Source organism: Symphalangus syndactylus, chromosome 5 (assembly GCF_028878055.3).
Source record: "Symphalangus syndactylus isolate Jambi chromosome 5, NHGRI_mSymSyn1-v2.1_pri, whole genome shotgun sequence".
NCBI classification, from domain to species: Eukaryota; Metazoa; Chordata; class Mammalia; order Primates; family Hylobatidae; genus Symphalangus; species Symphalangus syndactylus.
In genome coordinates, this window is record NC_072427.2 from 140,590,935 (window position 1) to 140,615,755 (window position 24,821).

The window sequence follows — 24,821 nt, forward strand, 5'->3', positions numbered from 1 at the left end:
AGTGTCACATTCTTTGAACTGCTGAGTCAAAAAGTGTACATTTAAAATTTTGAAAGGTATTGAAAAATAGTTCTCTACAGACATTTTTCAAGTTACTCACCTATGGCATCAATGTGTGACAATGCCTGCCTCCCTGCATTCTTTCCAGTACCATAGATTCGCAAACTCTGAGCCTTTCCATTATTACTAGTGAAAATTGTATATTGTAGTTTTATTTTGCATTTTTTTTTTACCATAAGTGAGGTTGCTCAAGTTTTCATCTGTTCAAGAGACTTCTGTATTTATTATTCTATGAAATATTTGTTTTGGGTTGTTGACCTTTACCTTTTTGACTTGTAGCAATTCTTTATATATTAAGGACGCTATACCTTTGTCTGCATTCTTAGCTTTTATATAACATCCACTAATGCATGGCAACTATTTGCACTAAGAAACATTTAGTATTAACTTATTCTTGAGTCAAAAAACTTGCTAGCTTGGTGGACCCACGGCCAGACTAGTGACAAGTACTACTGTACAATAGCAAAAGATGAGCCAGCATCTTTTTCAAAACAAGATTTTGAAACACCCTTGCATAAAGAAATGAGAGCCATCAGCATTTTCTTCCACTTCCTTCTCTTTCACTATTCTATAAAAGAATTATTCTAAGGAAAGACTTTTGCTAACAGGACTCAGTTGTAGCAAGTAGCTAACTAACCATTGTTTTCTTAAAGGAAGGCATCACTGTAGTTATAGAGAAGAAAATCCATTATTGGCAGAGCAGTTATTTTCCAAACGGATTCTTAGAATAGAGAAAATTCAGCTGTTCAGTACAAATCAACAAGAGATACATTCATAGAAGGGAATCTCAAAAGGAGAAAGGAATCAAAGCAAATTGTCTTAGCATTCCATATGAAAAGATTTGCACTCCCAGCAATCCTTTTTTCTTCTCAATCTCATGAACTTCATTATTTAAAAAAGATCAATTACTTATGTTCACAGCATTAGTCTACACACTGTATTATGTAAAATCCCTAACAAATCTGTCCTTTTCCTTTCACCTTTGGCTGTGAAATATTTTTTCCTTGTGGCGTTGCCACTCATAGAACTGCAGGTTCATCTCTTTCCTTCCATTCATTCTGACCTGGTGAACAACTCTGTTTATCGTATCTGCCATTTGTAATACTAGAGCTTTAGCAATAGCCTTCTCTCAGTCTTCATTTTGCAACAAGACTGTTCCCCTTACAAACTAGATATGCACGTTTCTTTTAAATTATCTTGGTAGTATGGACCTCTCTTGTGGTACTTATATTTTACTTTACTTTTTTCTGTACTTATGCAATGTCCACACCATATAAAAATGTTTTGAAGGCAAATATTGATTCTATCATGTGTGTTCTATACAGTGCCTTTTATATACTTGGCAATTGGTTCATATTTGTTAAATTATATTTTATATGGTAGGGTCTTTCTTCCCTTGATCAATTCAATGGCCTACTAACTTTATTCCTTTGTCTGACCTGGAGTGACTTATGAATTAGGAACAAGTGATACAGACAAAGATAAAAGTTCTCATTACAACTTTTGGGCTTGGTCTAAGCCTGCTGTTAATTTCTATCACTGAAACACAAAAGAGCAAATAAACAGTTTTCATTTTATGTAGCTCAAAGAAATAGAAAATTCTTATTTTGCCCAGATAATTAGCCTTACTAAAGTTAACTGAGAAAAGGTAGATCAAAAGGTACAGTACCTGAAGTTTGGTTTTCTGACTGGAGCCAACTTGTTGACAGAAAACTTCAAAGAAATCAGCTACTCCCTCTTCCACCCACAGCAAAGTCACTGAAGTCTGGGTTTTGTTCACTGCGAAGAGTGATTTGGGTGGAGCTGGTTCTGAGCAAAAACAAAGTTTTTTAAAAAATTTAATTTACTAAGTGTATTCTTTCTTCTTTCACTAGTAAGCAGGTGAAGCATCCTCCAATTCAAATATAGGTAGGTAAGGGCACCATAAAGACTTTATATTGCCTTTGAAATATGTCCTTTCATAAAGATAGCTATCTAACTTGGAAGGCAGAATACTTTGCCTTTTCCCCCTTCCATTTTTTTTACTTCTCTTTTCAGAACACTTCTGTTTTCTACTTCAGTTTCATCATAGACATAATCTATTAATAGTTTCTGTGTCATTTATACTGGAATTAGCATTGCCCTGATAATACAGAACTTCCTGGATGAGAAACAAAAATCTGCACTTAATAAAGGTGGAGAAAAATGAAATTTGGTGTGCTTCCTTCTAATGATGAGATGCAGTTTGGTATTTAGCCAACAACCTGTCTTCCTTTCTCTGGAAACTATCTGGAACAATTCAGACAGAAAAACAGCTGCTTGAAATTTTAGTCAAAATTTAAAAAGATAAAGCTAAACAGATAGTATCTTTTTTTTTTTTTTTTTGAGGCGGGGGTCTCACTCTGTCACCCAGGCTGGAGTGCAGTAGTGCGAACACAGCTCACTGAAGCCTCATCTTCCCTGGCTCAAGTGATCCTCCTGCCTCGACTCCCAAGTCACTGGGACTACCTGGCTTATTTTTGTATTTTTTGCAGAGACGGAGTTTTGCCATGTTGCTCAGGCTGGTCTCAAACTCCTGGGCTCCAGCAATCTGCCCACTTTGGCCTCCCAAAGCATTGGGATTACAGGTGTGAGCCACCGTGCCTGGCTGACAATATAATTTTTTAAGAAAAGAGTTGATAGAAGGAGATTGGACGATTAATAAAACATTACATAAATTTTTTATCTTAGACATTTTATCTTAATAATAAATAAATCCATTTGTCAAGGAAGCTGTGTTTTCTGTCCTCTTCATACTTATTTCTAGTAATTGAGTCACTGGCATTGCTCTCTTGAGACCAAAAAACCCTGCCTGTTCCTCAATTCTGATAGTCATCTGCTGTCTCGTTCTCCATTCCTGAATGTCTCCTGGTCTTCTGCCTGTGACCCTGTCTTTTGGATGTTGTCTTTCCCTCTAGGTCCCCCAGTATGCAGAGTGTTGTGCCTGAACTCAAAGTCTTAAGCTGGAGTCCCCGTTACCTGCTCTCAGACCCCCTGACATTGCTTATTTGGACATATTGTGTCTTGCTGCTAGGTTCACAAAACAGCATCCTCCGACCACCTATATGCACCTGTCGGACAACTACCCACTGTTGTAGGTTTCTTCCTGCTTGTTACTTGGATTTTTCATTTTCTGCCCCACTCTCCTAACTCTGTTCTCCAGCTCCTGTCCTTTAGAGGTGCTTGAAAAAGTCCTGTCATCCATTTCACTGCTTTGACAGGTACATATCTTTGTGTGGGAAGATTTGAACCTTGTTTCTAGAATATCATCATTGTGGCCCTGCCCAGGACCAAGAAGTATGTCAAAATCATTCTTGACATGATTTATCACAGATTGCCTAAACTTATGTCCAACTAAAAAGAAGCATGTTTCTTTCCTGCAGCAACTTGACAAGGTTAGGCAGAAGAGTTGATGGAGGAAAGAGATGAGTTCTTCTTAGGCAAGCAAAATTCACAATAGATGTCAGGACCCCTTTTTCACTTGCAATGAATTGTCCAGTCCTCCAGGCATTGTATTGTCCCACTTCTGCTCTGAGGAAGACTGCTAATGAAACACAGAGGTCAATTTCCACTTCTCACTTCCTTTATAACTGCCATTGCTAATAGGATTATGTCCTTCAGGGATTCTGACTCATGTGGAACTTGGATCTATGGAACCAAGTGTGAAGTTGTTCGGGGGGCATAGATGAATGATTAGTTAGGCTGATCCTAGGCTTTTCTTTTTAAAATGCACACTACAGAATTGTTCCTTAGTCACAATTCTGAGGCTCTTCCCTTATTTCTCAGTCCCAGAGAGCACATCTTTAAAAACTCTTCTTACCTTTTCCTTTAATCTTTTTTTTTTTTTTTTTTTTGAGATGGAGTCTCGCTCTGTCACCAGGCTGGAGTGCAGTGGTGGTGTAATCTCGGCTCACTGCAACCTCTGCCTCCCGGGTTCAAAAATTCTCCTGCCTCAGCCTCCTGAGTAGCTGGGACTACAGGCGTGTGCCACCATGCCCAGCTAATTTTTTTGTATTTTTAGTAGAGACAGGGTTTCACCATGTTGGGCAGGATGGCCTCCATCTCCTGACCTCGTGATCTGCCTCCCTCAGCCATCCCAAAGTGGGATTATAGGCATGAGCCACCATGCCCGGTCTCCTTTAATCTATTTTTAAATTATATTGCATGTCTAGACTTTTGAGATCATACTTATTGATCATCACAAACGTGCTGTACCTCTTTTTCCCTGGCTCTAATCAGTTGTTTCTTCATTTTGTCAACGATGGATTAAAATCACCATAAAATGCCATTTCACTCATGTTAAATCCTGTCTGTGCATTGTCTGTGGTATCACATCCAAATATACCATGTCTTTAAGATCCTGCTTAAACTGGCTGCATGCTATCCGACCAGCTTCACCACCATTCCTGACACACAGATGTGTTGCCTCCTGGGAAAGACAGTCTTCTCACTGACCTTCAGGGCAGTGCTCTATGTCAGCCCATGTTTACCTTCAATCAGTATGCTCTTTATTCTGCTCATTCGAAGGTCAAGAAAAAGTCTTACCTCCTCCTTGAAGTCTCATTTGGTGACTCTTTCTCTTGATGATTTATCCCTTCTCTGACATTCTACTGCCTTTAATTATTTCCTATATAATCTATGTGAGTGAAGGCCTGATTCTAGTAGATCCTATTAGATTCTTTAAGAACAGGGGTCATGTGTTATAAATGACTTTGTCTTCATTTGAAGTAGCCACCTATAGGTACTCAATAAATCTTATTTATCAGCTGATTTAAAACATGAGTCAATACTCATCAACCAAAAGAGGAGGATTCAAGCACCAGGCAAGACCAGACATGCTGGGGTTGTATCTTAATGTTCTCTTCTGTTTTTATGGTGCTCGTGTAGATAAAATTATCAAATTTCAGGGGCAGAGTCAAGAATTATCATGAATTATTGCAAGAGCTCCCAGTGGTCCAAGGAATATGACATGAATACTGCAGTAAGGGTTTCCTTTGTTCTGGCCGAGAATGTGGCTCTAGGTGATAAGATTCTCAGGAAAATCTCCTAAAGGCCTGGGACATCTAACAGCCACATAACAGATTTTTCTTTTTGGATGGAATATGAGGGCAATAGATTATTTCAAAGTCCCTGCATCTGCGATCACTGTGCACTTTTCTGGAAGACGTTTACATGTCAGCTCTGTAGGTCAATGAATAACATACATAAATCACCTGCTTGAGGACTGTTCAGGATCTTCGTGATTGGTGTGCTTCCCTAAATTAATCAGGCAGAAATTTAACTCTCGTATCCCAAAGGAAACAAAGAAAGTTATTACAATTTATTGTTACTATAATTATGAACTTATTACTATTACAAGATTTCACAAGTGAAAGTATAATTGAATTGGGAGTGCTTATAATTAGATTTTCCTACTCAAGACAACAACTGTCCCAAGAAATGTTTTAAAATGTAAGAATTGGAATGTGAATTGTCCAACACAGCCACTAGCCACATGTAGCTGTTGTGTACTTGAAATGTGGCTAGTCCAAATTGAGAGGTGCTGCAAATGTAAAATACAGACAGAATTTCGAAGACCCAGTGTGAGAAAAGAATAAAATATCTCATTAATAATTATTTATATTGATTATATGTTGGAACAATATGACCTTGGATATATTTGGTTACATAAAGTATATCGAATTCAATTTTAACTCTTTCTTTTTACTAATTTTAATGTGGCTACTAGAAAATTGAAAATTATACATGTGGCTCTTATTATGTTTCAAATGAATAGTACTGAATTAGAGCATTTCTTCTTATTGTCTAGAGTAGAAGTCTGGAAATTTCTGGCAAAAACTGGCTGGAGGGGTCCCACATCTCATGAGAAGTCAGGGCCAGCTCAGTGCCACAGCCTAGGATGGTTTAGATCAAGCTTGTCCAACCCACGGCCCCTAGGCCGCATGCCACCCAGAATGGCTTTGAATGCAGCCCAACACAAATTCATAAACTTTCTCAAAAAATTGTGAGAATTTTTTTGCGATTTTTTTTTTTTTGATTCATCAGTGTTAGTATATTTTACGTGTGGCCCAAGACAATTCTTCATCTTCCAGTGTGGCACATGGAAGCCAAAAGCCAAAAGACTGGACATCCCTGGTTTACATGACTCATGTTTTCCATCCTCAGAAGCACAAGATTCAAGTGGATAGTGGCTAAATACTATTTAGGCAATTGCATATGATAGAGAATACACTGACATCAAAAGCATTTTGATTGCTTTCTATCTTTGTTATGGGATGAATTATATCCCCTCCCCCTAAATTCATATGCTGAAACCCTAACCCTTAGTACCTCAGAATGTGACTGTATTTTTTTTTTTTTTTTTTTTTTTTGAGGCAGAGTCTTGCTCTGTCGCCCAGGCTGGAGTGCAATGGCATGATCTTGGCTCACTGCAAACTCCACCTCCCAGATTCAAGCCATCCTCCCACTCAGCCTCCTGAGTAGCTGGGACTACAGGCGCCCGCCACCACACCCAGCTAATTTTTGTATTTTTAGTAGATACAGGGTTTCACTGTGTTGGCCAGGCTGGTCTCGAACGCCTGACCTCAAGTGATCCACCCACCTCGGCCTCCCAAAGTGTTGGGATTACAGGTGTGAACCACCACACCCGGGGTGAAAAGGGCCTTTAAAGAGGTGATTAATTTAAATGAAGCTGTTAGCATGTGCCCTAATCTAATCAGACTGGTGTCCTTATAGGGAGAGGAAATATAGACAGTAAGGAGATGTACGTGCACAAAGAAAAGACCATGTGAGGACACAGTTACAAAGTGATCATCTGCAAGCCTCAGGAGAAGCCTACTCTGCTCACACGTGGACCTTGAACTTCCAGACTCCAGATCTGTGAGAAAACAAATTTCTGTTGTTTAAGCCACCCAGTCTGTGGTATTTTGCTATGACAGCCCTAACAAACTAATACAGTCTCTTACTATTCAAAATACCAAATATGTCCCTTTCTGCACATGAGGGATTGGAAAAAAAAACCCCTATAAAATATCAAATACAGTCTGTCTTCTAAAGCAGAAGGACAGGAAAAACCCAATAATGTTGTGAAGAGTAAATGGAATTTAAGACAATGTATACACAAACACTTTATATAATGTAAAGGCACGTAGATACTAGTTACGGAACATCTCCTGGCTATTGCTTTTTATCTCTCTAAATGACATTTTCAATCATAACATTTTCAATATTCTCATGCTCCAAAATGTCAAACGTCCTTTTTTTTAAAATAATTTCACAGTCCATGATATTTGGTATGAGAACCTATGTATATGGGTAAGGGGGATAGACATACCATTTTCATAAAATGAGGTATAGATATAGGGTTGTTTGCTTTTAAATACCCTCTAAAAGCTTTCTAACATGGCTGGTGTTCCACTCAACTAGCTGGCCCTCCCTATTTTCTTTTCTTCTCTCTCATTCCATGCCTCTCCGGGTTTGGACTGAGAATCCAATCTAATTTTATAAGAAAACCAAGTACAATGCATAGAATATGAGCAGACTGGAAGGCTGCAAGGCCATCGCTACCATTTAATTTAGATTGGATTATGAGAGGCTCGAGTTGTTGCCCAGGCTCTCTGGGGAGTGGAAGTGACCTTCCTGAAGTATGAGCTAGTGTCTGATTCTTATTCTGTGCTCTGGCAGCAAATCTCTTCCTTTTCTCAGGAATTCCAAAGGGAATAGTCAGATGTAATATTTAGCCTAAGAGCAGCATGTAATGTGTTTATTGTCTGAAACCCATCTTTCTCTGATAGCTATTACATTGTTTCTTCTTTTAATGTGACTCATTAGTTTAGCTGCCTAGAGAATGATGTTTATGAGGCCAAGATTATATCCGTAAAGACCAGCGTGGTGAGTCATTTTACAAATGTGCAACATTGGTAATAAGGAAAATTAAGTAGAAAAGTGTTGTTAAAATTATCTTAATCCGTGATCCACATAACATTTATTTTCAATCTTTAGCCTCACTGAAAACAGTTTTTTAGAATGCTCTTCATATGCAAAGCATAATTGTTAACATCTATATTGTAGTAAGTCTTTTAAATTTATTTTTACTTTCCTCAACTCAAGCAACTCTATGTTAAGCAGTGTAAGTCATATAGCATATTCGACTTGGCCAAAGGAAGCATCTGCAACGTAAGCAGTGCAGGCTGCAGAAACTATGCTCAAGCTGGTAAAATAACACCTGCAAAAGAAAGCACTATCTGAAAGGAAAATAAACAAGAGGTATAGAAATTATTCAGGGTGAGTTAAGATTGATATGCAATGAAATTAAGGAGAGAAATATTTATGTTAAACAGCAGAAGTCTTTGTTACACCTGAAGTTTATTAGACCTTGTCTTGTTGACTTAGGGAAATTCTTTTCCTAGATACATTTAACAAGTAATTTAAACATTAAAAAAAAACAACAGGAAATAAAAAAATTCAGGCAAATATTTAGCACCTGAAAACACATTAAATTATGAGGCCTTTTTCCCATATATAAAAATAAAATTTTCTCAGGAGTTAGAAATGTCTGTCATTTTCACTACTTTTTTTTATTTTGAGATGGGGTCTCAGTCTGTCACCCAGACTGGAGTGCAGTGGCGCAATCTCGGCTCACAGCAACCTCTGCCTCCCAGGTTCAAAAAATTCTCCTGCCTCAGCCTCCCGAGTAGCTGGGATTACAGGTACCCATGAATACACCCAGCTAATTTTGTATTTTTAGTAGAAACGGGGTTTCACCATGTTGGCCAGGCTAGTCTCGAATTCCTGACCTCAAGTGATCTGCCCGCCTCGGCCTCCCAAAGTGCTGGGATTGGGATTACAGGCAGTGAGCCACTGTGCCCAGCCTTACCTATATTCTTTAAGGCTTTGAGATAGCAAGTATAATACCTTCTTCTGTGAATCACTAGATGGGTTGATAGTTTTAGTACCTTAAGTAACTTCTGAAGATCAATAGAGTTTTTCAGAGAAAGCTCCCATTTAACATTACTTTCTTTTTTTTTAATTTAAAACAATTTGCATATGTTTATGGGATACTAGTGTAATTTCGTTACATGCATTGATTGCATAGTGGTGAAGTCAGGGCTTTCAGGGTATTCATTACCCACATAACATACATTGTACCTATTAAATAATTTCTCATCATCCACCCACTTCCCACCCCCTCACCCTTCTGATTCTCTTTGCTTAGTTTCAAAATAAATATCTGAATTCCTCCTTTTCAGTGGTTCCAGGAATATGTGCTTTTACTTAGCATTTTTATTTTGTTAGGAGTCATATATTGCAAAATTCTTAGAATAAGATCATTACTTTCATTGCGTCATTAATCTTGTTGCTTTTATTCTGGACTCAGGTATGGAATGAAATTCTAAAAGTTGAAGGAGCATAAAAGATCATCTAGCCCAGACTCATTTTATAGATAGGAAGTTGGAATTCAGAGGGTCTGAGTTACTTTGCTATGGTAACACAATTTGTTTGTGAGGGCAAGAACTGGGATCCACACCTCTGGACCCCTAATCAAGGATCCTTCCTATTACACCTGGTTTCCTCCCAATCGGTGAGTTTCCCATTTAGTTGTATATAAGTGGGGATGACCAGGCCTCCTGAAAAATTCCTTTGCTTAGAAGACCAACTTTTCCAGAGTGGGCACTTGCTTGTGTATTTAGGTCAGTGCCAGACTTCACAGTCATTGCCCTATGTGTCCATCCTTCAGATTCTTCCAATACATTGGAGAGAATCATGTACCTGCAGAATATGCAGTACCTTATGATGGGCAGGAGAAATGCTTTTAGAGAAGTGCTAAAGTGGGCCGGGCTCAGTGGCTCACATCTGTAATCCCAGCACTGTGGGAAGCATTTGCGGGCAGATCAAGAGACCAGGAGTTCGGGACCAGCCTGACCAAAATGGTGAAACCCCGTCTCTACTAAAAATACAAAAATTAGCCGGGCATGGTGGTGTGCGCCTGTAATCCCAGCTACTTGGGTGGCTGGCCTCAGCCAGGAGACTCGCTTGAACCCAGAAGGTGGAGGTTGCAGTGAGCAGAGATTAGGCCACTGCACTCCAGCCTGGATGACAGAGTAAGACTCTGTCTCAAAAAAAAAAAATAGAAGCACTAAAATGGTTTGGCATGCCTCTGGGCAGTTGACAAACCATGGTGACACTCAGAAGACTGCAGTGAGGAGGGATATATTGAGGCGAGGGATTGGTTAGTGTCACGCCCAGGTACAGAGCCATGGGACTGTGGCATGGCTGTCACTGAGAACCTAAATCAGAAAACAATGCTTGCATGGGGCTGCTGGCCATGGAGGTATATATCAGAAGAGCAGCACGGCAGGTATTGCCCCCTGCAAACCTAAAGAACATGCATGTGTTTATCTTATAAGAAGTCAATCAGAAGAAACCATCCACAAGCTGCTATCATGATCTTCACTCTGCTCACTATCCCATTAATGCCCATACTGTCTGTTTGTCTGACATTGTCTTCCTGAAGATATATCCAGACCCAATCCTTCCACTGGATCCCTGGGTTCCATCTCACCAATCAAGGACATCACACCAAGTCTCACCTCTAACTCTCCTGCATCAACAGTTTTCTCTGTTTTGTTGAATCATTTTGCTTAGCCTACAGACAAGCTGTTTTCACTCACTTAAAGAAAACAAAATAAAAACAAAAAACTACCAAAAACTCTTGGATTCTTCTATCCTTTAGCTCCTGTGCATTTTCTCTCCTTCCCTTTATAATATAATCCTCAAAGGTTTTGTTATTCTAGGTATTTTATGGTTTTCTCCTTTTATTCTCTTTGAACATCTTTTAATTAGATTTTTTTTCCGTCACCATGGCACCCAAATGCCTCTTCTCAAAATCACCAGTGACTTCTGGGCTGCTAAGATTGGTGGTCAATTCTCATTCCTCATCTTACCAGATTTGTTCACAGGTTTGACCTGGGCAGTCTCCAATCACTGAGGCTCTCTCTTCCTTTGGCTCCTGGGACAGGACACTTTTCTGTGCTCTTTCTTGCTTCCCTGGCCAATGCTCCTCAGTCTCTTTTGCTGGTTTTTACTCACCATCTCCACGTCTTAAAGTTGGAGTGGCCCAGGGCTTAGTCCCTGGATAGCATTATTTTTTCTTTATTGAGTCTTTGTTAACTCATCACATCTGTCTCCTGCCTACACCCAAATTTATATTTTTAGTCCTGAAGTCTTCACTGAATCCAAGCTCCATTATCTAACTGCCTGCTCAGTATTTGTTATTTAATGGTTTCATAGGAACCTTCAAAATGTTGACCCACCCAGACCTGAACTTCTGACATTGCCCCAAACCAGCCTCTCCCATAATCTTCTCCAAGTTAGTAAATCAAACTTGTCTTTTCAATTGCTCAGGCCCCAAATCTTGCTGTGTCTCTAGGCTGCTTTTACCCATTCATAGACAACATCTAAGTCCATCAGAATATTTTCTCAGCAACACCTTCAAAATAAATTTTGAATCTGACCACTTTTCATCGCCTCTGTGGCTCCCAGTCTGACCTAAACAAGTATAATCTCTTGTCTGGACAGACTCAGTGTTCTCTAAACTTTAAGGTGACCATGTAATTTATCAAAAATGTCCACACGGGAACACTTTCGGGGCAGAAAAGGCTTGCCGCAAATCCTAAAGAGGATTACTGCCTTTTAACTAATCCATAAGAGTTGTAAAGTGGTATTGTCTAAGGCAACAAGGAGGTATGGTCAGATTACCTAATTGGTTCCCTCCTGCCCTTATCCTTGCTCTCAACAATCTATTATCACCAGAGTGACCCAGTGAAACCCGTCAGGTTATGCGCCTCTGCTTAAAGCATGCAATGGAGAATCATCTCACTCACAGGAGAGTGTCTTTTCAATGACCTTACACGGTCTGTTCCCTTGCTACCTCTCTGCCCCATATCTACTACTCTCCACCTTGTTTGTTTCACTCCAGCCACACTGCCTGCCTGACTTTTCCTTGAACTTGCCAGGAACACTACTGCTTCCACAGCTGTGCACCTGTGCTTCCTTCTGCCTACAGAATCTCATCCCAGTGATCTCTTTGGTTTAATCCCTCATCTCCTTTAGGCTCTGACTCAAATATCACCTTCACAGTGACACTTACTCTACTTCCCACAAAAATTGCACCCATCCCCCACAGCACTTCCTATCCTCTTTTCCTCTTTCACTTTTCTCCATGACACTTATCACCATTTAACATTCTTACATTTATGTTTATCATCTCCTTTTCTCCATTAGAATGAGGGGTGACATTTTTGTCAGTTTTGTTCATTTCTGTATGCTCAGAACCAAGAATAGTGTGTGGCATACAGTAAATGCTAAATAAATATTCACTGATTCACAGGATGAATAATTTTTTTTAAAAAAGTATAAGTAAGACCTTAAGCATTTTATTAGCTTCTTTCTAGCTGACTGGCAGCCTACAGATTTCTATATATCTATATCCATATCCATATTTGAGAGAGACAGAGAAAAAGCCTGCTATCCCCCAAATACTTAACATTTCAAAGTATTTTGATTTTTTTCTTGTCCATAGCCAAATTATGTTTTAAAGATTTCTAATCTCTATAAAAGTTTCTATGACTGAGATTAAGAAAATCAAGCCAATGTCCCTAAGTCCAAATTCCAAAAGAGGAACAGAAAGTCACAAAAGTGGGTATGAGGCTCCTCCCTGTTGTTAAATTTTGTAATAGAAAAAATGAAGTTTGAAGGGAAAAGGCCACACCCCAGTCCAGGAATAGAAGCAGCAGATGGATAAAAAGTATGAAATGACTGTTTCTGGACCAAGATTTAGCAATGTATAAAGCGTGTCACATTTCTCTAAGCTCCAGCTTGTTCAAATGAGGACATAGAACTGAATTATCTCCAAAAGCTCTCCTAGCACTAAAGTTATATGATTCTTTATCTCGAACGTGCCCGAACATATCTGTGGTCAGGATAAAGCAGAAATTTGATGATGGTGGTGTGCAATTCTGGTTTTTTTGTTTTGTTTTGTTTTGTTTTGTTCTCTGACCTCCTTAGCTGTTCCTTTCCACTCTCTCTTTCTGATTCTTCCTGCTAAGCTGAATTTCTAACTGCTGGGGTGGTTCTTCCAGACTTAATCCAGGGCTTCTCTTTTCTTCTCTATCTTTACTTATTACTTGGTGATTTCATCCAGACACTTCCAAATTTATATTTCCAGCCCAGAATTCTCCCCTGGCCTTCACATCTGCACCGGGATATCCAATAATCATTTTAAATTTTTTTACATCCAAAGAAGAACCCTTGATTCTTACTTCACCCTAAATGTTCTCCTCCTGTAGTATTACTAGTCATCTCAATCTCAGTGAATTGAGCCACCATTCGTCCTAGTTGCTCAAGAGTGAAGCCTGGGAGTCATTAATTTCCCTTTCCCTCACTTCTTGTTTCTGCCCTATCAGAAAGTTCTGTGGACACAACCTCCAAAAGAGCTCCTGAATTCTGTCCACTTCTCTTCATCTCCATTACAACCACTGTAGTCAAAGTTACCATCACTCTCTTGCCACTTCTTTGAATTAGAATATTATTTTTAAAGCTGGCACAAATAGACCCTTAATGAGTTCCCCTACTTTCATAGTTGATACAGTAATCCCTTTCTCATTAAGCGACCAGAGGGATTGTTTTAAATGTAAATCGGATTATTTATTTTAAGTTCTCTAAATGGCCCTTCATTACTCTGAAAATAATATTCCAACTGCATGCCTTAAAAGACTTATACTCAGGCCTGCCTGTTCCCTCTGCCTGGCATCCTCCTTCTTGGCCTTTTCGTGGCTGGTTCTTCTTGTTATTCAGACCATAGCCTCCATGGCTTCCTCAAAGAAAGCTTTGACCACATAGTCATTCTGCACCACATTTCCATGTTGTAGAGCACTGTACAGCACTTACTACCATCTTCCTCTTCACTAGATCATAAGCTCTTTGTGAACTGAAAGTGAAAGTAGTGCTCTGGGTTCATTACCATCACTACTACCACAAGTAGTCTGGCATCTGAGTAGTACTTAGAAGGTTCTCAACATATATTAGTTAAATGGATTGATAAATGGATATTCTATTACCAGAGAGCTATTTGTGATGTGTCCAACACGTCTCATTCCTGTTTTTTTTTTTCCTTTCTTTTTCTTTTTTTTAATGTTGGGAAACTGATTATCTTATGCAGACTTAGCAAGTCCTCTTAAAGTTGGCCCAGGGATCCAGGTTGATTCACCAAGACTAGAAGATACGATTGGTTACTGGCTGAAGTCACAGTCATATGAAGACCAATGAGTTCTTGTAAAATGACGAGTCTTAGAGGCAGATTTGATTGATATTTGTAATGACTGACTGTCAAAGGGACCTGTCATCACATACCACCAAAGTTTCGTGAAACTACTGGCAACCTAAAATTTCCTAATGGATGGTTGGTTCAACATTCTGGGAAAAGCACCATTATTGGTGCATTTCTTTTTGTGAATGTTTATTGATGATACAATATTGAGAATTATTGGCAACTGTTTTGAGGGCTCTCTACCCTTGCACATGACATATTGGATTAATTTATATGATACTGGACTCATTGGTAGTTTGGTTTCTTTCTATAGAGGTAGAACCTACCCTCCACGACACAGGAGTCATTCAGAGGCATTCTAAAGAGGCCTCTATTAGAGATAAATTGAACTGCAGGTTAGCCCAACCAGTTATGGCCCCAGCTTTAACAATGGCATTCTGATTCAAACATGCTCTGAAAAATCTATGTGCCAAAGTTGTATTTTTCTGTAAAGGAGAATGACTATGACTTCCATATATATCAAAATGAATGCGGTGAAGAAACATAAAACCACTAGAATGAAAGTTCTGTAAACACACACACACACACACACACACACAAAACCTGCAATTCAGGTACTACTAAAGCAAGATATTATTTCACTTCTCTGAAAGGTGAAACTTGTTCCAATTAAATATTAACTGGAACACTATGTTCAACTTTGAGGTCCGCAATTTCAATTCATTCAACAGTATCTGTTAAGCAGTTATAGGTGTTCAGGCATTGTGTTATATAAAATGGAAAGGGCTTATATACACAATAACATGATTAGTAGAACAGATCTTTTGACTAAAGGATAAAAACCAACATTATATGTTTTCAAGAAAATAAGAAAGGCACATCATATACAGATTGTCTTGTCTACAGAGAGGAATAAGATAGAAACAATATTCCATTTGATATTTAAGATGCCAATAAGAAAAAGGTTATTGATCCTAAGGGTTACATTAACTAGAAATAATTTCCATGAAAACTCACCTTTCCTTCTTGTAAAGTTTAAATAAATTTTCCAAGCTGGTTTACATAGTCCATTCTGTTATCAGGGAGACATGGAGACTCCAAACATTTTGATAAGTTTGGGAAACTATCATGGTTTTAACTCACTGTCCTATGTAGATACAGTTGTACCAGTTCATGACTTTGACTCATATTCCTGAGGCACCATAGACCATGACGTCACATAGAAATTTCAGTGAAGTTTCCAATAGGCCCACTAAATGCTACTTTGATAAGACCCACTCTGAACTTAAATTTTAAGGGAGACTGAAAAAACAAATGAGTTGGAGAAAGCTGCTAGGACCTGAGAAACCCTTAATAGCTTCCTGTATTAGTAAAGCTTGGAAAAAGGAAGACATTGGGAATATGAGCACAATCTTCAAGTAATTATAGTTACCTGGAAATGAGCTTTTGAACGGCCCTTTACACCCACAGAGGACAGAGTCAGAGATAATGGGGTTGGAATTGGTAGACAGGCAACTTTTTTCTTAATAGAAAGATTATGCAAAGTTGGAAGTTGGTGCTTTCCACATTCGTAGAATTTAAGTATAGATCACAAGGGAGGAAGAGCAGATTGCCTTCAGCGCAGGAAAGAGGAGAGACTGCCCTTGATCCTCAATTGGGGCACTAGCGCCCCCTTGAGGGTATTTGAAGGTTTGGAGGAATGTTTTTATTAGTCACAACAGAGGGAATTAGCCGTTCTTTTGTGGTCAGGACTTAGAAATGCTAGCTGTCCTGGAATTATGAAGAGGACACCAAATGAAAAATTGTCCCATGTCCCACATCCCACATGACTTTCAAATGTCATACCAGAGAAAATCCACCATAAGCATAAATTGCAAGTACTTTACTACATAATATTGAAAGTTTTTAAAAAGAAATTAAGTAAAATAATTTAGAAGAAACTTGTCTTGAAAAGGCATATTTAAATCCAATTAAGATAGTATTTAAAATTATAAATTATTCAATAATATAATTTTTACTTCCATAGTGTCTAATCAATACATCACATATTTCCAAATTACCTATACAATTTTAAAGTATTTCAGCACAAAAACTTAGCTTTTGTCATGGCAAATATGAGACAAAGAAATTTAAGACTCAGTGACTTATGCATTGAGTTCTGAAGAAATGCAATTACTGGGTAAATTGCGGAAAGATCATATTTTTTGTTTTTTAGATTTTCTAAAATTTTTCTAAAAGTACATCACTGTCAACAATGCTACCCATGGTATTTAAGCTACTAATAAAACAACTGTGAATTAGTCTTTACTTACAGCTGCTAATATGAACACATGTAATGACAGAGATGACTTGAGACTGTTATGAACAAACTCAGACACAAAAATTAGCACACATCTTAAAAAATGATGTCAATAAATTGCATTAACTATATGGAAAACACTTTTATTGCCATTTGATAGATTTAATTTTTGAAATATGAAAATTATAAAATCTCTGCTGTGAAAATTACATATTGAAATTATGCATTTAGTTTTGGGTTGCCACTCTTTCAGTCATACTGCCTCTAAAGGTCTATCACACAACTTTGTGTCAATCCATCCTCCATTGTCAGTGGCAGATTTTAGGATACTGTCTTCGAGTTTCCCTATAAGTACCAGAAACTAAATGTATACTGCAATAAGTGGTCAATTTTTGAATGCAGAAGATGTATTTTGTGTTACACAGTCACTTTCCAGTTGCATGTCATAATATAAAGAATTATTTTGACATTACGCTACACAAAAAGATCCAGTTCATTTGCAAGAATGTTAAAGTATCTGTTTTTCCTCATCCACAGCCTATTATTTTTCTTGGCATATTATCTTACAGAATGAATTTGGAAGTATTCCTTCCTATTCAACTTTTTTGAAGAGTTTGAGCAGGATTGGCATTACTCCTTCTTTAAATGTCTGGTGAATTCAGGGATCAAGCCATCAGGACCTGGGCTTTCTTTGGTAGGAGACTTTATTATGACCTTCATCTCATTGCTCATTATTGGTTTGTTAAGGTTTTCTTGTTCTTAATGGTTCAATATCGTTAGGTGTGTTCAGGAATCTATCCATTTCTTCTAGTTTTCCAGTTTGTTGGTTTATAGTTGTTCATAGTAGTCTCTAATGATTCTTTGTATTTATGAGGTCTCTTATTATGTCTACTTTTTTCTTTCTGATTTTATTTCTTTGGGTCTTCTCTCTTTTTTTCTCAGTCTAGCTAAAGGTTTGTTGATTTTATCTTTTTAAATAACCAACTTTTTGTTGTGTTGAACTTCTGTATTTATTTTTATTCTCAATTTCATTTATTTCTGCTATGACCTTTATATTTCTTTCCTTCTACTAATTTAGTGTTTGGTTTGCTTTTACTTTTCTAGTTCCTTGAGGTGCATCATTAGGTTGTGTATTTGAACTTTCTACTTTTTTATATTAAGGGCATTTATTGCTATAAACTTCCCTCATACTATGGCTTTTGCTATATCCCACAGATTTTGGTATGTTGTATTTTCATTTCATTTGTCTCAAGAATTTTTAAAATTCCTTTCTTAATTTCTTCATTGACTCATTGGTTGTTCAGCAACATGTTGTTCAATTTCCATGTGTTTGTTTATTTTTCGAGGTTTCTCTTGTTATCACTTTCTAGTCTTATTCCATTGTGGTCAGAAAAGATACTTGATATGATATCTACTTTTTGAATTTGTTGAGACTTGTTCTGTGTCCTAAGATATGATATATTCTGGAGAATGTTCCATGTGCAGTGAAAACAATGTGTATTCTGTAGCAGTTGGGTGAAATGTTCTTTAAGTGTCTATTAGGCCTATCGGGTCTCATGTGTAGTTTAACTCTGTTGTTTCTTTGTTGCTCTTCTGTTGGATGATCTATACGTTACTGAGAGTGGGGTGTTGAAGTCCCCTACTATCATTATAATTAAGTTTATCTGTTCCTTTAGATCTATTAATGTTTACTTTATTTACTTAGGAGCTCCAGTGTTGGGTGCATAGATATTTATAATTGTTATATCCTCTTGCTAAACTGATCCCTTTATCATTATATAGTAACCCTCTTTGTCTGTTTTTACAATTCTAGATTTGTGGTCCATTTTATCTAATATAAGCATAGCTACATCTGCTCTTTTGCTTGTTTGTTTTCCAGTTGCATGGAATATCTTTTTCCACCCCTTCACTTTCAGTCCCTGTGTGTCTTTACAGGTGAAGTGGGTTTCTTAAAGGCAGCATATAGTTGGGTTTTATTTCTTTATCCATTCAGCCACACTGTGACTTTTAATTGAGAACTGAGACCATTTGCATCCAGTGTTATTATTGCTAAGTACGGATTTACTACTGCCATTTTGTTGCCTGTTTTCAGATTGTTTTGAGAATCCTCTCTTCCTTTCATCTTTTGTGGTTAAGTGATTATTAAGTGTTATGTATTAATTTGTTGCTTTTTATTTTTAATGAACTGATTATATGATTTTGTGCTGTGGTTACCACGAGGCTTATAAAAAATCTTATAGATATAACAAGTTTATTTATTTATTTTCTTATTTTTAAGATGGGGGTCTTGCTCTGTCATGCAGGCTGGAGTGCAGTGTTACAATCACAGCTCACAGCTCACTGCAGCCTCAATCTCCTGGGCTAAAATGATCCTCCTGCCTCAGCCTTCCAAGTAGCTGGGACCACAGGCATGTGTCACCATACTCAGCTTTTTTTTTTTTTTTTTTTTTTAGTAGAGATGAGGTCTTGAATTCCTGGGCTCAAGCAATTCACCAACCTTGACCTCCCAAAGTGCTAGATTATAGGCATAAGCCACCACGCCTGGCCATAACAAGTTACTTTAGAGAGATGACAACTTATCTTAGATCATGAGCAAAAGAATAGAAACAAAAGCAAAACCACCACACCTAAAAATTTAACTTCATCTCTCTCCACCCCCCAATTTTGACTTTGTTGCCTCAATTTACATGCTTTACATTACCTATCTCTTAACAGGTTGCTGTAGCTATTATTGTTTTTAAAAGATTTGTCTTTTGGGCTTTATACCCGAGTTATGGATGGATTGTACACCACAATTACAGTAACAGAACATCCTGGGTTGGTCCATGTATTTAATTTTCCCAAAGGTCTAATACCTTGAAAAATTTTCTTTTTGCATGTGTCTTTTTCTCTCAGATTGAAGAACTCTTGCATTTCTTGTATGACAGGTCTGGTAGTGGTGAATTCTTTCATCTTTTGTTTTTCTGAGAAATACTTTATCTTTCCTTCATATTTGAAGGACAATTTTGCTGGATACATTATTCTTGGATGGCAGTTTTTTTATTTGAGCACTGTGAAAATGTTCTTCCTCATGGCCTGTACAGTTTGTTGCCAGATGAATTGCAGCTTGTTTACTTGTTATTTGCTCCTTTTCTCTTGATGCTTTCAGGATCTTCTCTTTGTCCTTGACCTTTGAGAGTTTGAGTTATTATATGCTTCGGGGTGATCTTATTTGAGTGGTATCTGTTTGGTATTCTTAAACCCTCCTGAACCTGGCTATTTATATCTGTCTCAAGTTCTGGAATGTTTTCTATTATTATTTCTTTGAGTAAACTTCCTTATTCAGCTCCCCCTTGAATACTAATAATTCTTATATTTGATCTTTCAAGGTTTTCTTTTTTCTTTCTGTTTTTCTTTTTTTTTTTTTTTTGAGACAGAGTCTCACTCTGTCACCCAGGTTGGAGTGCAGTGGCGCCATCTCGGCTCACTGCAAGCTCCGCCTCCTGGGTTCACGGCATTCTCCTGCCTCAGACTTTTAATACCTTTTTTTTGTTGATGGAGTCTTGCTCTGTTGCCCAGGCTGGAGTGCAGTGGTGTGATATCGGCTCACTGCAAGCTCCACCTCCCAAGTTCACACCATTCTCCTGCCTCAGCCTCCCGAGTAGCTGAGACTACAGGTGCCCGCCACCATGCCTGACTAATGTTTTTTTTGTATTTTTAGTAGAGACAGGGTTTCACCATGTTAGCCAGGATGGTCTCCATCTCCTGACCTCATGATCCACCAGCCTTGGCCTCCCAAAGTGCTGGGATTACAGGTGTGAGCCACCGCACCCGGCCCTTTTTTTTATGTATCTTATAGTCAGACTTCACTTACTTTCAGTCTTATTTTTCTTTTTTCTCCTCCAATGGTGTATTTTCAAACAGGCTTTGTGCTCCCTGAATCATTATTCTCCTTTGTCCATTCTGCTGTGATGAGTTTTTCAGTTCAGCAAACGTATTTTCCAGTACCAAGATTTTGTTTGATTTAAAAATTTCTTTGATAAATTTCTGAATTGCTTTTCTGTGTTTTCCTGGACATCACTGATTTTCCTTAAACTGTATTCTGAATTCTTGTTCAGAGAGCTCACAAATCACCATCTTGTTAGGGTCAGTCATTGGATTTTTGCTTTGTCCTTCTCCTGGTGGGGGGAGGAGTCACAGTTCCCTGTTTGATGTTGTTTCTTATGGGCATAGATCTATGTCTTTGCATTAAAGAATTAACTATTTAGTCCACTTTCCTTTGTCTGCCTTGCCTTGTTTTGTCTTTTACTGGCTATGTTTGCTTAGCAAATATTTACCACCAGATCACTGCCTACATTTCAGCTCTAGGTGGCACCTTAAGTCCAGATTCGCCTTGACTCTGCCTGTCCTGAAAAGGAAAGGTCTTAAAGGAATTATCGTGGCAGTGTGTCAAAGTTGGCTGAGGGACTCATGCCCAAGTGACCTGTGAAATGTACCTCCTACAGTATGGTGCTGCTGAACAGCCACTCTGATTTGGTGTCTCCTTTGGCCAAGTTACAGAGCAGAGTTGCTGGGACTGGGAATGGTAGTTCCACCTCACCTCTTTGTTTCTGCCTATCCTCAAGCTATTTCTCCCTTCAGGCAGTCACGATGCTTCCTGTGGGTTAAGGCAAGGACAGATTTCCTGCCAGGGAGACCAAGATAGTGGGGAAACTAGTTGACTGCCTCAACCTCACTTTTTCCAGTGTAGAAACATGAGTTGGCAGAAGATTTTCTGCACACTTGTTGCCAGGCAGAATTGTGGGGGAGGCGTCACGAATGTGGAAGCCTGATTCTCCTACCATCTGCCCAGAGTTTTTTCACTTCTCTATGGCTCTGGAATCTGTCTCATCCTTATATTTGAGTTCTGGGTTGTTGCTGGTGAAAATCTCAGAGTGTATATTTGCTTTTGGTTTTCTGTTGGGTAGACGGGAGTGAAGCCAGGTTGCTTCTATGCTGCCATTTATAAACTTTTGGTGTGTTGTCCCTACTTTAATTAAAATTATTTCCATCTTTCTCTCATTATATGAAAGTATATCTCATCTTTTAGTACTTATTTTAACTCTAGTTTTTATTCTAGTATCTACCCGTATCTATGCTTGTTTAGTTATTTGTTATTAATTTATATTAACTTGTTCATTTCTTTGCTTATTTTCATACTTCTTATATGAAGGACTAATGATCTTTTTATTTCCTATAAACCCCAACTTATTCATTTTAATTATATCTAGGCATCAGATAATTTCATTATGTCTTTTAGAGTAGTTGTGTCTGACCATATATGTAGGGAATCCGTATTATTTTATTATAAATTAGTTTCTTTTTGTCTTGATTTTATTCTAGTTAGGAAACTACATAAAATTTAAAAAAATCAATATGTAGATTTTTAAATCCATTACTATTTAAGATATTAAAGGGGGCATTACATAATATTAATATGAAAATAGAATGTTGTCTTATAGGGTTGTGAACACTGCATTAGATAATCTGTAATGTGCTTCCATCTCCAAAATCCTATGACTACCTGGTTTCTTTAATCTTACAAAGAATAGCGAACACCACTGTTTCCCAGAACAGTATACATCCCACTCACAGAAACTTGTACCAAGTTGAACATACTCTTTTGCTAGTACAAATGTCTATATTCTACTCATAAAAAATTAGCCATTTTTCTGTTATTATTTCATTGAATTGAGGAGTCCTTGCTGAATCAAATGATGCAAACATTAGTGATTATTTCACACCCATCTCTGTGTACTCTTCTTACCTAGCTTGACAAGGCGGAGCATGGAGGTATTACTTCCTCTTTCAGTACAAGCAGTTACTGAGAGATTGTAGATGTCGCCTGGAGGCAAGCTGAGAATTGCAGTCATGACATTGCGTGTTACCTGCAAGATCATCAAAATCGAGGGTTTAAACTTTTAGTGAATGAGTCAGTGCACCACCCCAAACAACTGAAGGACTATAGCAGACACATTCCCTCTCTGTTCTATGCTGCAATCTGCAATTGATTATATTATAGATACGTTATATCTTCTGAAAATTTTATAAATTCCTCAGCTGGGCCCAATGCGAGGTAGCCTTAATAATGCATTATATACATCAGAACAATTTTGCGATTAATGCCCTTATTTGGAATGGGTCTCATTCTGACATTTTCTCACATATTCATAACAGGATTTAGAAAAGACAATTACTGAGTTGCTACTGATATGTACCTTCTAAGAAGTTCAAAAGAAACCGACCCATATCTGTAGATGTGTGGCTTCCTACCTAATGGCCACTGTTATTTCCTATCCTCTCCTACAGCTAGAGGGGATGATGTGATCCAGCTCTGATCAGTGGATTGTAAGTAGAAGTCACATGGACAACTTATAGTTCAGTTCACATCCTGTAAGTGCTGGGCTTCCTCATCATCCCTTTTCTTTTCCCCTTTCTGCAGGCTGGAACATGGATGTAATGGTGATAAAGGTTCCTCTCTAGAGACGAGGACTCTGCATAGTGGCAGATGGAAAAACAAAACAGAATTTGCCTTCCTGGATGACCCCTTAAAGCAGAAGTGCCTGGTTAGTCCTGTGCTATCATGGGAGAGGTATAAACTTCTATTTTATTTGAGCCACTGTCTTTTTGTTTGTTTCCTTATTACAGTAGTTTAGTCTGTACCCTAATCAATAAACACCCAAAAGCGTATTTTGGAGAAAAGAAATCAGTAGTCCCAAAGTCCCCAAATCTTTAGGTGTCAGTGATATATGGGAAAAAATTGGAAATACGTTAATTGTAGTTTTCTTGAAAATGTTTGGCATCCTGAAGAAAAAGCTCAAATCATAATTCTAAATATAAATGAAATCAGTAGTTGGAGCTCTTACATCTCACTGTTGAAGATTAAATGGTAAGCTTCATGAAAGGAAGAATTTAATTTTTGTTCACTGTCTTATCTCCAGAGCCTAAAACAGACAACTGGCATGCAAACCTTTGACGTGTCAATAAATGATTGCTTAGTGGTTTTCAATAATTCATAAAACTAAATTCACAGACACACAATACTGGCATTCAAAGAAACATACACTCTTTTTAATTTTCTTTTTTCCTTCTGCAACCACCATCCAGTGAAGCATTCTAGAATGGGACAAGTCCGTTGTATCATCCCCATATGTCCAACTGATATATAACAGACTGTTGAAATATTCCACAGAAGTGATTTCTGGAGCCACTGGGGCTGCAAGGGAGAAACGAGGCACAATTTAGTATAATAGACAGATAAATAAAGTACTTATCAGTAGAGCATGAAATCCCATATAGAGTCAACTTAGCGAATTAGAATTCACAGCACATGATAGTCCTGGTAACTTCAGGACCTCTCGATAACAGTGAAGGATGGTGATACAGGATGGGCACTTGTTTAATGGGATCCCACATCTTGTATATCTAAGATACAAGACACCCAGACCCATCTGTACCTGAGGATATCAAAGTCTTTTATATAAATTTCACCATTACAAAATTCCTAAAAAGTTCACTTGTTTGGGTATATTTTTGTTACATCAACCAATTAATATTAATAGACATCAGTGGAGTCAGTATCCAAGTAGGACTAAAAAATGTAGAGTCCTGTAAACGAAGTCTCTTTCATTTATTTGCAGCAAAGTCGTTTATGGGAATAAAGAACAGTAGGATACAAGGGTAGAAAGATAGAAGATCATAGTACTACAAGTAGGATGGAAGACAAATGTTATTTCCATAAAATAACAAGACATTATTTTTGACAGTGCCTAGCCCAGTGCTTTGCAGAAAACAGGCTCTTAATAAATGTTGCTGAGTGAGTAGTGAGAGAGAGAAAGAAGCGAAGAACAAGTTTTTGTTTTTTTTTTTTTTTTTATCATGCCACGAAGCTAAATTCTAACACTGAGCTTGCTACTTAATCATCTTACGCATTTAAATTTTTAAAAATTTAAGCAGGGAATGTCTGTAATCCCTGCATTTCGGGAAGCTGAAGTGGGTGGATTGCTTGAGTCCAGGAGTTCGAGACCAGCCTGGGCAACATAGCAAAGTCCCATCTCTACAAAAAAATTAGAAAATTCAGCCAGGCATGGTGCCACACCC

At 38.0% G+C, this 24,821-nt stretch overlaps 1 protein-coding gene across 2 annotated transcripts in view; it reads right to left on the reverse strand.

Moving 5' to 3' along the window:
* PTPRO (protein tyrosine phosphatase receptor type O) overlaps positions 1-24,821 on the reverse strand; it is a 260,435-nt gene that overhangs the window by 47,732 nt on the left and 187,882 nt on the right. For both annotated transcript variants that reach the window (XM_055280533.2, XM_055280532.2), the window contains exons 11-13: positions 23,786-23,937; positions 22,489-22,609; positions 1,730-1,869 (exon numbers count right to left, since the gene is read on the reverse strand). In XM_055280533.2, coding sequence (XP_055136508.1) covers positions 1,730-1,869; positions 22,489-22,609; positions 23,786-23,937 — 413 coding nt within the window. The remainder of the gene's footprint in view (positions 1-1,729; positions 1,870-22,488; positions 22,610-23,785; positions 23,938-24,821) is intronic.